The sequence below is a fragment of the Pararge aegeria genome, chromosome 11 (genome assembly GCF_905163445.1).
Source record: "Pararge aegeria chromosome 11, ilParAegt1.1, whole genome shotgun sequence".
NCBI lineage: Eukaryota > Metazoa > Arthropoda > Insecta > Lepidoptera > Nymphalidae > Pararge > Pararge aegeria.
The window spans coordinates 14,277,786-14,290,529 of NC_053190.1; the positions used below are offsets into that span (position 1 = coordinate 14,277,786).

Consider the following 12,744-nt stretch of genomic DNA (forward strand, 5'->3'; position numbering starts at 1 on the left):
GTATTTGTAGCGGGAGCGCATTCGACAATTCAATAGCTTGCACTGTAAACAAGTTTATAAAACTTCGTCTTGTGGAAAGGCATCTGAAGTGTCAGCATACGACATGATCTCAATTCGGACGGCAATCTTACAAAATCAAACTTTCCCTTCAAGTATGAAGGTGAGAAAATAAGATATAAAAACGCCTCAGATGAAGGATCTGTTATAGTAGCTATTTATCTGAGAAAACACTGATCAAGAAACAACTGAATGGATTTAAATAATATATGTTTAAGTGAGAATATTCACAACCAAGCATAAATAAATTAGGTAACTTCATGGGTAGGTACCCCATTTAAATTATAACGCTGGCTGCTGTTTATCTAGGCCCAAGTCAGATTGGGGAAAAGAAGAAAAAGTCTTTATTGCACATACAAATAGAAAGCCAGGTTAACAAAAAAAATATGGTAATACTCATATGCACAAAGGCAGCCTTATCGCTTGGAAAAAGCTTACTCTACGGTCTCGTAAATAAAACAGCAATTTAATCAACTAATAATTTATTTAAGGCTAGTCACTAAATACTCATACAATCTTACGGATCCAATCACAAGCATCTGTTTCATGATTATCATTAAATTATTGAATTCGCCTAGTTAGCGAATAATTACACGTTCATAAAATATTTTCTTTAATATCATTATATAGGTACAAAGTTCTGTATTCACAATAAATTTTAATGAACTTTAATAGTGATCTGTTCGGCATGCCATACAGTTTGCGCGTCAAGTTTTATTAATAAATGTATACTTTATGATATTTTTCCATTTGTATCCTTCGCACCAGGCAAAGATAGTCTGTCTGTCGGTAATTTTTTTTAACGCCGTTGTTGTTTTAAAAAAACAATTTTTTTTTATAATATCTCAACTTCTTTGGAATAAACAGTTTTACTACTGTTTAGTATGTTACTATTTAAAATATTAAAGTCGGTACGCCTTACGGAAGGTGGACAGAGTGCTAAGTGTGAGATTTTCTACCTACTTTTACGTATTCGATTGCGTCAAAGTTACCCACGTCTTATATCGTATCTTAGGAGCGCCATCTAGTTACAATACTGAAAAACCGTACTCTCACTAGATGGCGCTTTTCGATTCTATATGAATCTTAGTTATCTTCCACGCGATTGAATAAGTAAACGTATTTAGAAAATCTCACACTTCGCGTTTCTCACGTTTAGTGAGAACGGCCATAAGTCGCCGCTTCCACTGCACCCTAGAGGATTGTTACATTCATGAAACGAACTTAATTACTAGTATATGCAAAATGCAACAATACAGAATAGTAATTTATACGCTATACTCAAACTTCTTTCCAGTCGCTTCCCAGCTTTCTTTCAATCTCTTTAAAGCTGTTACGTTAAGATTTTCATTTGTAATACCACTCTCGACTGCGCGATCTAATACCTCCTTTGCCTCATCTATTTTATTATCAACCAGATACAAATTGATCAATCTAGAGTAAGCGTTTCCGATTGACGCGGGGGAAATTGTTTTATTCGTTTTCAAAACTTCTATTATTTTTTCTATCATCTGAGGCTGCCTTCTCGTGTGACTTTCTTGAAGCAGCCTCCTAAATACAATCACATTGGCGTTTTGCAAACATGCCTTCCATATAGAGTCGGCTTCGTTGTCTTTTCCAGCTAATAAGTATTCCAACCATAGCAAGTTTGCGGGTAAAACATGTCCTTTTGTCGATGCTAATTCTGCAACTTCATAACCTGTAACATATGGCTTGATTATTATCTCATAAAATAACTCAATAGAAAAACCATTTAACTTAAAACTATTATAATGAGAGTACTAGTGAAATAAATAAAAAAAAAGTTAGTTGACGATACAGGGTTTGATATGCGAAAACGATTCCTCCTTCAAATCTTGTACTAAATCTACTGAGACAGACGGTCAACATGTAATTTTCAAGCCCCGACACAAAAATGACGGTTGTTATAAATTAGTCGTGCCTGTGTGTGTGACACTGTCTATGGTATTTCCCGAACGGATAAACCAATTTTGATTTTGTTTTTTTTTTGTTTAAAAGGGTAAATTAGTCGGGAGTGTTTTTAGATGTTTTTGATGAAAATCATTCCAAGATGGCCGCCACCACAAAACGGCGGATTAAATATTTAATAAATAATTAAATAAATATACTATGACAATACAAACATCGCCATCTAGTCCCAAAATAAGCGTCGTTGTCTCATGGGTACTAAGACTGATGAATATTTTTATGAATAATATAAATAAATACTTATAACATACATATATCCACCAACACACTGAAAAACATTCATGTTCATCACACAAACGTTTTACAGATGTGGGAATCGAACCCACGCCCATGGACTCAGAAAGCAGGGTTGCCCACTGCGCTAATCGGCCGTCGCCACAAAATAGCGAAATATTATGAGACGCGGTTTTTTTTAAATTTTTAATTAATATTATTATGACTTTAGGACCTCGCTCCCTTGCTCATTATTAGACTTACATTTCTTAGCCAAATCTTCATCTTGTACTGCCCTAGCTAAAGCATTGCTCCGTGGAAAATCCCTTAACGCAGCTGCAATCTCCTCATCCGATTGAGCCGACTTCACCTGTCTCAGCACATTCTCAACATGTTCGGCGCCGTTCCCCCTCATGAATATAGCAAGTGTCAACTTATCGTTATAGGTTACGTTACGACGCTTAACCAAATCCAGGTGATCACCTATAAAACAGATATGCTAATATACTTAAGATGTTCAATTAAAGCGGTCATAGCCACAATATTAAAATAGTACTACCCTTTTTTTTTGAAGTTATACTTAGAGTTAGAGTAAATTTTTACGATGCGCGCGCACACCGTTACAAAAAACCGACACCATGAAGTTACCTATAATAGCTAACACAAACAATATGTAACGTATAATGTTGTTCAAGATTTTAGTTTTTCTAAACAAGGTTTGACAGTTTACTTTAATATTTCAAACAGTACCTTTTTTCTAGTGATAGTGTCGTTATTTCTACAAACGTAGAATAAGGCGAAGGATAAAATTTTTGAAAACATTTTTATCTTGTTACGCCAAAGAAGTATAACTTCTAACGCGTGTACATAAGTACACACACGTTTTTAGGCGCGGTGGAAAAGCTTTATGTGGGACTCCCCACTATAACGGGGGTGTACTCTAACTAAAAACCACTACGGCATGGTATGGCAAAAAAAAAAAAGCTATGACCTTGGCTATGTTAGTGATTTTAGTTCTAGTAGAGCTTTTCGTGACACCCGGAATAGTACTATCGCCATTGACGTGGGCACGTTAGGTATACCCCTTCAGAGGGGGGAGTCCCACATAACCTCGGTCCTACCCAAGGGTAAGAGGTAGCAAAAAAGCTTTTCCACCACGCCAAAAAAAAAAAGAAGGGACATGAAGCTTAACACCTTTGCCCAAGGTTGATGGACACAGGGCGAAACTTTGTAGGCCGCGTTCTTTGCATGCCTCTGAAGTGTTCAGAAGGTTCATCTGCTTGGACCATCAATCATTACTATAAAAAAAACTAAGCTCGCTGTTTCCAGTAATGGGACATTTATAGCGTGTATATAACACGTTTTTTAAGAATAATAAAGTACAATAATGTTTACCCAAGGCTTGAATCTTTTCCACATTGCCCTGTTCAGCTAAACTTTTTAATAGAAATTTAAGTACATTATCTTTAGGGAATACGCCTTCTTTGATTGACTTCAATGCATAATCCATAGCCTGCACAAGTTTTCCATCTTGGGTCAGTTTCTCTATTCGGGCTGTGACGTCTCTTTTCGAAGTTTTCGATGGGTCGGTGTTCCGTTTGGGGATTGCGGCAGTCGGTGTAGGATTCACTGGTTTTTGTACAACTTCTGCTTCCGGTAATACGAATGGGATAGGTCTGTTCTTTGATTTCAGGTGGTTGCCGAGATTCATCAAGAACTGATCGCTCGGCACTTCGCTCTCTTCTTGTAAAAGTGTCCAGAGACCCAAGGCTTTGTCTGTTTCGTCGGCTTTGCAATACGATACGAGTAAATGGTAGAAGATTTTTGAGCGGTCGATATGCGAGAGCTCTTTTGTCGCTTCAAGTAGACCTTCAAGGTATTCTGGTTTGCCCTCCTGAAAAAAACACCAAAATAAATTTGTGTTCTGATAATAAAATTGACGGTAGTATCGAAATGGCCTCCCCCATTTCGATACTACGGTTTTTACTATCAGCACATTAATAATTCATTAAAGTAATTTCAACACTAATAAAATGGGGTTTTTTTTGTAGCCCTTGACTGCAATCTCACCTGGTGGTAGGTAAGTGATGATGCAGTCTTATATGGTATGGTAGCGGGCAAACCTGTTAGGTTAGTTTAGGTAGTCAAGGTAGATATATCCCTAATCGGTTTCCACTCGACATCGCACAAAACACTAAATCGCTTAGCGGCACATCTTCTCAGTACCCCGCATTTCAATATTAATAATATAAAAATAATAATATTATTTCTGCTCGATGTATCAAAATGGGAATCTTCATCAAGAAAGGCAAACTTCTATACCTATATTAGGGCACCAGGTATGATTAGTGGGATACCTGATTGATGCTTATGAAAACGTCCGGGCACAGCTGTAAAACGCACTTTGGTAAATTCCCTAAAGGTGCTAAATATAAGCGATTCGAAAAACTTTTCTTAGGCTAACATATTTTTTTGTTTGGTTAATACAAATATAGTAGACATTTTAAGGTTTGTTATGTACTTATATATTGTTTTTGGTAAATTAGTAGTAGAAAAATGGACAAAAAGCCTCACGACACAAATAGACAAAGAGGAAGGCAACTAAAAAGGTTGACAGATGACATTAAAAAGATAGAAGAGTTTAGATGAGGCTGATTTGGAACCGGATTGATGTGCACACACTAGTTTTTGTAAATTTAAATAATCTTTAAATCAGTAATCAGTAATATTATTATTATTATAAATTGATTTATTTAAATTTAATTCAAAATTTCTTTATTCATGTAGGCCTATCACAGGAACTTATTTTGTTATTACTGTCTCACAGTAAATTAATATTAACCTATAAAGTTCGAGCAATTCACACCCAAGCTTTTTTATCGTTTAAGTAATAATCCTTAACATTATAATACGATTTGTCTGTAAGCTTACGTTTTATATAAACTTTGAACTTATAGAGAGACATTTCAAAGATTTCGTTAGGTAATTTGTTATAATAAAATATACAATTGCCCTCCAATGAATTAGCAATTTAAATATTATATAGACATTACACGCTTGATGAATTCCTTAACACCACAAGGCTGCTTGGAAGCAGTCCACTCCGCTCTCATCTCTCACAAAACAGAAAAATTGGAAAAGAGCAATCTACTGAGTTTCTTGCCGGCTCTTCTCAGTAGAATCTGCCTTCAGAACCGGTGGTAGAGTCACTACAAACAGACTGACTTGACGTTTCAAAAGTGCTTATTAATTAGGCCTACTTGAAATAAATGAATTTTGATTTTTTTTAATTAAGTTTCGGTTTTGTATAGTATGGGCCTAGTTGTATGATACAAACAAATAAAACAAATTATGTGAAGGAATTTTGCTGAGGGGTGAATGGGTATATCTGGATAGCTGGATGTATATCAGGGGGTGAAATGCATACCTCAACATATCGCTCGCAGGCGTCAGTTAAGCGCTTGTGCCTTGTTTGCAGCCCCGGAGTCTCCAGTATCCGACGCGCTTGACGCAACCGTCCGCATTCTACGAAAGCCAGTACGAGGTCGTGAAGTATGTTTACTTCACCGTGGATCTGAAATTTTAAGCTTTTTCAAATCTTTTTCAGATAAATCTACATTAAAAGCACATATTTATTGCATCTGTTATTTAACGTCAGATTATAATTAACCATTAAGTTTTTAAGTTTCATACTAAGTACATACTAGATAGAAAAAAATTACTTTTTACATTTTTCTTGGCCCATAAACTAGTTTGGGCAGTCAAAGGGGCAATGCTGCCAGCACCTTAGGTCTGGCGGTCATATGTTATTACGAAATAAATAACAGAAAAAGTACCTGTGTACTCAAATCAGCCAGCCACTGTAATTTAGTTGCGTCCTCTTTCAATATAAGAGCCTTCATCAACTCTCCCTTCCAAGGAGTACTCCGATATTGTTGGCAGCAACGTTCAAACTCCTGCAGGGCACTGTCTATATCGTCCTTCAGTAAGTGAACCTTTATAAGCGGCCCCAGAATCACATTAGAAGGTTCGATGTAGCCGTTATCTAAAAGTGTTGCAGTCATTTCTTTTACCTGTAATTTTGATAATAACTGTTTTTAATTATTCTGTTATATAATAGTGTAGATGGGTCATATATACCCAATATAGAATTATTACTATTAAGTATAACTGCAGTGAACTGCTGTACAACTTTTGTGTATTGTGGTACAATTGAGGTGTACTGTGGCGAAACTGTAGTGTACTGTGGTACAAATGTAGTGTACTGTAATGGGTTAAGAAACCTTTTCAAAAGATAAATGTAATTCCATATGATATTAGATTGATATTATTGCTTGTGCCTGTTCTCAGTCATTAGAAGGTGTTGCCACAGTAAGTAAAGGTTTTGTATTTTGTGTTTGTATTATCATATATTACATTGTTCGTATGGATTTAAAAAGATTATTTAAAAAAAACTAATTAATATTTTTTTATCTATTGAGTGTCAGTTTATGAGTCCCCTAAGCTTTACGATCCGCTAAATCGGTGTCGTAACTTAAGGCGCTGCCTAACCTCATTGGACATCACTTAAGTGTTCGGGAAACTTTTTTTCTCTAGGATTCACCTAAATCACTAGGCATCCGATTAAGGCGGTTCCCAGGTTTAGTTAAAACGGACATTACGAAAATCTATCAATGTTTAAAAAAAAAAAAAATGAGAATAAACATAAATAGTCTTACTTTATTCTCATCCTTTGTTTCAGCCAAACTGTTCAACATCTGCCATGTTTTAGAGTTAATCAGGAAATTTATGTTTTCAACCTCAATTTCCGTTTTGTTGTCCTTAAGAAATTGGACAGCTTCATCGAATCTATTAGCGCGTACCAATGCGTATGCCATTACAACTGCTTTAAACTTGTTCAAAACAAACTCTGGATCTTTGGCATTTAATTGAGCTTTAATTTCCAATGCTTTATCAATTAAATCATTGTTGCAATAGAATTCATATAATTGTGCAAGTGTCGTTGAAGATAGTTCAAAGTCAGGATGAGATTTCAAGTCTTCAACGAAACTGTTCACTTTGTCAACACTATTTTCTTTCATATAAGCTCGAATTGTCTGTTTGCGTAACCTATTCAAATTATTGCTGTCGTTATCTTGGGCTTGTTCTAACATTTTTTCTAATTGTGCTGCTGCTTTTGGAATTGGAACACGTCGCGAATTTCCCAGGGGTGCAATTTCTAAGTCTGGCGATGTTAGTTGTGTAAGAAGTTCAGATATACGAGTTGTCATATTGTTACCAAGGTATTGCTGTATGTCTTCAGCAGCCAAAGTGCTTATTCGTAGACCTTTTGACAATGCTTTAGTTAACAACTCTTCTGCCAGATTATCTCTGGCCACAACTTTGATACCACTTCTTAAAGTGCGACCTATTTCATTAGTATTAACATTGTCGTCAGTTTGTCCGTCCTCATTTGTAACATCATCTTGTGGTATTGTGGAGCCGCTGCTTATTACGTGTAGAATATTAACAAATGAGTTTACATCTTTAGTTTTGTTCAAAGCGTTTATAAGTGGGCGTCTTATTAACGCATACTGGCCTCTTGGCCGATAATTGAATGCAATATTTGCAGCCTTTTGTATTTCACCTCCATCTAAAAGCTCAACCATTACATTCCTCGCACTGTGGAAAGTGGGTATATTTGCCAATTGCAATTTTGTTATTATATTTTGAGGTGTATCTGTCTCAATCATATATGGAATAACATAATCTCTTAGGGTTTCCCCTGTTGGCGTTAAACCTTCGCTAGTCATGTTGCGAACTATTTGTAAGAGACCTTCCTCGTCTTTTTCTTTGCCTTTTTGTACTAAGAGGGGCCAATAGTAGTGTTGCCTTATTTCCATGCCATCTTTTTGTAATTCTTTAAAAAGTTTTTGGGATAACTCAATACTTCCTTGATTTAATGCCGCTTCTGTTGCAATATATAAGGCGGATGGTATAAGGTTTTCGTCTTGCAGCTCTCTGCAAGATTTAATAATTTCATCGGGAGATTTCTTCACTTTTAGCAGGTGTTTAACATAGAAAGCTCCTTTGAACATAGTGTCTTCTAGATTTGATGATTTGGGCATTGTTCTCATTATTTTCCTGGCAATATCTTCAAAGCCTTTATTAAGTAATTTGAGTATAAGATTGCACACTTCCTGATTGTAGCCAACAGATTTATGAAAGTGTGGAAATATCTGTTCAACTTTATCTCCGTGTCCTCCAAGAGCCAGTTGTTCTACTATGTCTAATAAGTCCTAAAACAATTGGTTCTTATGTAGTGTATCATTATAAATAAATACATTATGATTTTTTAAATATTAGTAGGTACTGTACAAAAAACAATAGAAATATAAAAGTACTATATTTAAAAAAAAAATAGTATAACATTTTTTTTCACTTTATTTTAAATGTTCAAGCTATGTCCTCATTGTAGATTGTTTTAACTAAAAAATCGCTTGTTTTTTTTTTTGATTGTTATCTAGAGCTGGATCTCAGAGTTCAATTATTTAAAAAAAAAAAAACAATTTTAAAATGTTTTTATCTTTAAGATTTACTATTTGGTTTTGAAATATATTAAGTGGCAGCTTGCTGCTAGTGAAATAATATATTCAGATATAAATCAACCTTGGATCAATACTAAAGGCTGCCTGCAATATTTCTGCCTTTATAAATATTGTCAATTTTTTTTTGAACAATTCTTCAACACACAGGCAAAATTATTGAATATATGCAGGAAACAGACGTGTTTGCGGGCAGCCAAACACTTTACTTGCTAGGCCAAAACAGATATATCTGACTCACCTTATCAGTCAAATGATTGTCTTGTTCTTTTGCAGCTGTAATAATATTTTCTACATTAACAATGTCGCCTTGTTTTGCATAACCACAAGCGAGCAAGGCATACGTGCGATTTGATGGTTTAAGCCCAGCTCCAGACATTGTTTCTAACACTGCCTTTGCACCATCTGTATCACCATGGAATGCATGCCCCATGATTAGAGCATTGAGAACCGGTTCAGACACTGGCATATTTAGTTCCCTCATTTTCTCCAGTACTTTAGTGGCTCCATCTACATCACCTTCTTGGCAATAACGCCACATCAGTCTTTGGTATGTTACTCTGCATTCAAAATTATGTATTTTAGTTTTCGAAACTAAGAGTTGCACAAGGAAAGCTGCATTAATGGCCCTACAGGATGACCGAAGGAGAACTCAACACTATTTGTACAGTGTATACTTTGTACAAAAAAATATTGCTTTCTTAAGAACGGTTTGTATGCTTAGAAGCATTAGCGTGCACAGAGTTTTTGATCAGGTAGGCTCTTAAATAAGTTATAAAATAATGGTTCGGTAGGCAGTGCTTTTGTACATGTATGAATCGCAAGCGTTTGCCTAGAAGTGGCAAACATTTGTCCCTTCCATAGACCAGCTAATACATTTCTGCTACTTCTGCTACTATCCTATAAATTTGGATGTACCAAATCTTAAAAAATGCTAATATAAAAGTCATGCAGTTCCACAGAACAAAGTGAAACAGATGGTGCTACTTGATATGTTATTACTTTTTATTAAAGTACATTAAATAAAATCATACTCAAAGTTTCTTAACTCTTGTGATTAAACACTTCTTTACATAAAACAAATGTACACATGCACATACTTCAGATAAATAATTAAATGAAATGCACTGCTGTTACAAAATGTTTTAAAAATTATTGATAATTAATTAACATGTTTTTAGGATTTGATATGTTCTCAATGTTCCCACTGATACATGAATGTTTACAAAACATTAAATTGGTTGCATGTTTTTAACATTTAACAATTGCTGTGTACAACACTATTTTGGTATTTGGGGTTAACTACGTTGTTATAAAGTAGGAAACAATACCTATTGGGCTGTAATCCTTTTTTCTCCATTTCTTCAAGGAACTTTGCTGGAGAGAAGGGGTGTTCATTTTCAATATACACTCTAAGTAGAGCATTATAATGGGATACATCCATTGGTATGCCTCTTTCAGTCAATACATTCCATATTTTCTGAACAAGCAGGGTCCTTTGTTCAGGTAACTCTTCAGGTACAAGATCCCCTAAAATATATTGATTAGAGTTATGATTAAATTATTTAATTTCTTTGTTTTAGTTGATTTTCAGGTCAGGCATACAATTGTTAGGTATATAATTTATTCTTAAATACTTAATTCTGTGAATCTCTAACATTTATTTATGTTAGTTTGTTAAATAAGTTTTTATACCTGCAAACCTAGCATGGCAACAGAAATTTAGTCCATTGAGAAAGGACAAAATGTTTATCTTTTCCCTCAATTATATTATTATATAATAATAACGCCCATGCTTGGAAAGGGGATAGCCCCTTTCCAAGCATGGGCGTACGGGTAGATTTATTATCCTATTAATATGCACTATCAAACTTCTCCTTTTTTTTATGGCGATGCATAGAAAGTGGATAAGTACATTTTATCTCTTGTAAATAGATAAAATAGGGGAATTTATTTTTGTTTCCGGCCTTTGCTAACCATTTAAAAACCTTATCCACCAAAAAAGTAGCATCCCACGAATATTTGATTTCAGATACACTATATCTATGATCTGCAATTTTTGTAGCATTTCATTTAAATTAAAATCTCTCTAGCCAGTTTTTTATTATTTTCGGAACACAAAACAGTATTAATTCTATATATTCAAATATTGTTTATCAATGCAAATAAATAAAGTTGAAGGGTGCTTGTCCTCTGTCATATTTTAATACCATACAAAAATAAATAGCCACCAATTAAATATGGTTTGACAAAAATGACATTATATGAGAAATGTTTTGTCTATAGAATTGATCATTATTCAAAACATTGAATGATTCAATTTATACTTTAATGCTTGCAACTAAAATAATTTTTTTTTTTTACCACAACATCTTATAACCAATAAGGACTGTGAGCTTGTAATGTCATGATTAGAGCGTATCTCATCGAACACTTCATCAATATCTTTCTTCGTTATTCTCCCAAATTTCCTGACCTCAGTGTCCAATTTCTGTAGTAATGGGTCAAGGCTTTCTGTTTTCTTAGTGGTATAATCTCGCATAAGGACACTAAAACAGTAAATTAGTTACATTTTAGGTAAATCTTAAAGAAATTACAGTAAAGAATAATGTTTTTCATTCTACTACAGGTTAACCTTTGGTAATTTCACCTGGTGGTGATAATGTCATCTAAGATGGTATAGGGGCATTTTGGGGCCATGGATAGCAGTAATATTAATTCTAATTGGATTTAGTGCAGCTTCATAAAAGTTTAGTATACTAAACCACTTGGAGGTAAATCTGTGATGGTAGACTGGTAACTATCTACCAAACAAACTATACCACACAAGAGAAAAATTTGAAATTATAAATTGCATATTTCAGTGACATTTTTCCCTGCCATAATGCATGCTACTAAGCAACCCGAGTGGCCTGCTAAGCTTCTGGAGTGAGCTCGGCTGGCTGGAGTAAACCATCGGGGAGCCGTGCCAGTGGCATTACGTGCAACGGAAGATTCCGGCTGACCAACTACGGAGGAAAGTCCAGGGGAAAAAAGAAAAAGATGAATACATGTCACATTTGCTACTTTACTTATTAGTGTAGGTAAGCTGTGTGGTGAGCGCAAATAAGAATATAGTTAATTGTCACCAACCCTGCTCTTCCTGCAGGTACAAGGCAAATAATGGAATATGACATATAACATAACATAATATCCATTATGGACAAATCCTCCTATCGGAGGAGAGCAGAGAGAGTCCTTTAGTCCAGCAATAGGCTGTTATAGGCTATTGACAATAATAACACTATTATATTGCATTTATTTATACTAGGTAGGTATAAATAAATGCAATACAGTCAAAGGGATAATTTCTATAACTTATTTTAGGGATAAAATAATATGTGTTTTAGTTACACAACACGTTAGTGTTTTTTTAAATTGTTTAAACCTAAAGGTTATATTTTGCTATATGCTTTTTTTGTAATCTATTAGGAGTAGGACTGTTTAAATACTGCTGAGACTTACTTGTTAGAAGCACTTAAAGCCTTTGGGTTAACCAACAAATTTGCATCAGCTGTCTTAGCCGAGTTTAATATCAAAGTCCTTGCGGCACCAGTGAAATATCGCACTAATTTTGTTGATCGTAGGAGAGACGACATAGTTATGTAGAATTAATAATTCTAAATTAACACATTAATGTTTTACAATACACGATCCGCTATTTTTTCTATCGCCGTAGTATTTTATTCGATCATTAAATAAACATAATATTCTGCGGTGCAAACTCGAAAAAGAACTTTTTAGGTTAACTTGTTATGTCATTTCGAAATTCGATTAATAAAGCGCTTTACATACACTACACAGTCATTTGTGATATGTTCTATGATTTGATTGATTAATCTGTGATCTATGTCGAAACTGT

General features: G+C 34.7%; 1 protein-coding gene across 1 annotated transcript; it reads right to left on the bottom strand.

Annotated features, from left to right (window-relative positions):
- Positions 1 to 522: 522 nt before the first annotated feature.
- On the bottom strand, positions 523 to 12,640 carry LOC120627277 (leucine-rich PPR motif-containing protein, mitochondrial). The gene is made up of 10 exons (XM_039895217.1): positions 12,348 to 12,640; positions 11,208 to 11,392; positions 10,175 to 10,373; positions 9,085 to 9,403; positions 6,978 to 8,537; positions 6,096 to 6,332; positions 5,687 to 5,833; positions 3,655 to 4,153; positions 2,524 to 2,742; positions 523 to 1,756 (listed from the first exon to the last, which is right to left on the bottom strand). The coding sequence occupies exons 1-10, from the start codon at positions 12,479 to 12,481 to the stop codon at positions 1,326 to 1,328; spliced, it is 3,930 nt and encodes a 1,309-aa protein (XP_039751151.1). The 5' UTR covers positions 12,482 to 12,640; the 3' UTR covers positions 523 to 1,325.
- Positions 12,641 to 12,744: the final 104 nt, after the last annotated feature.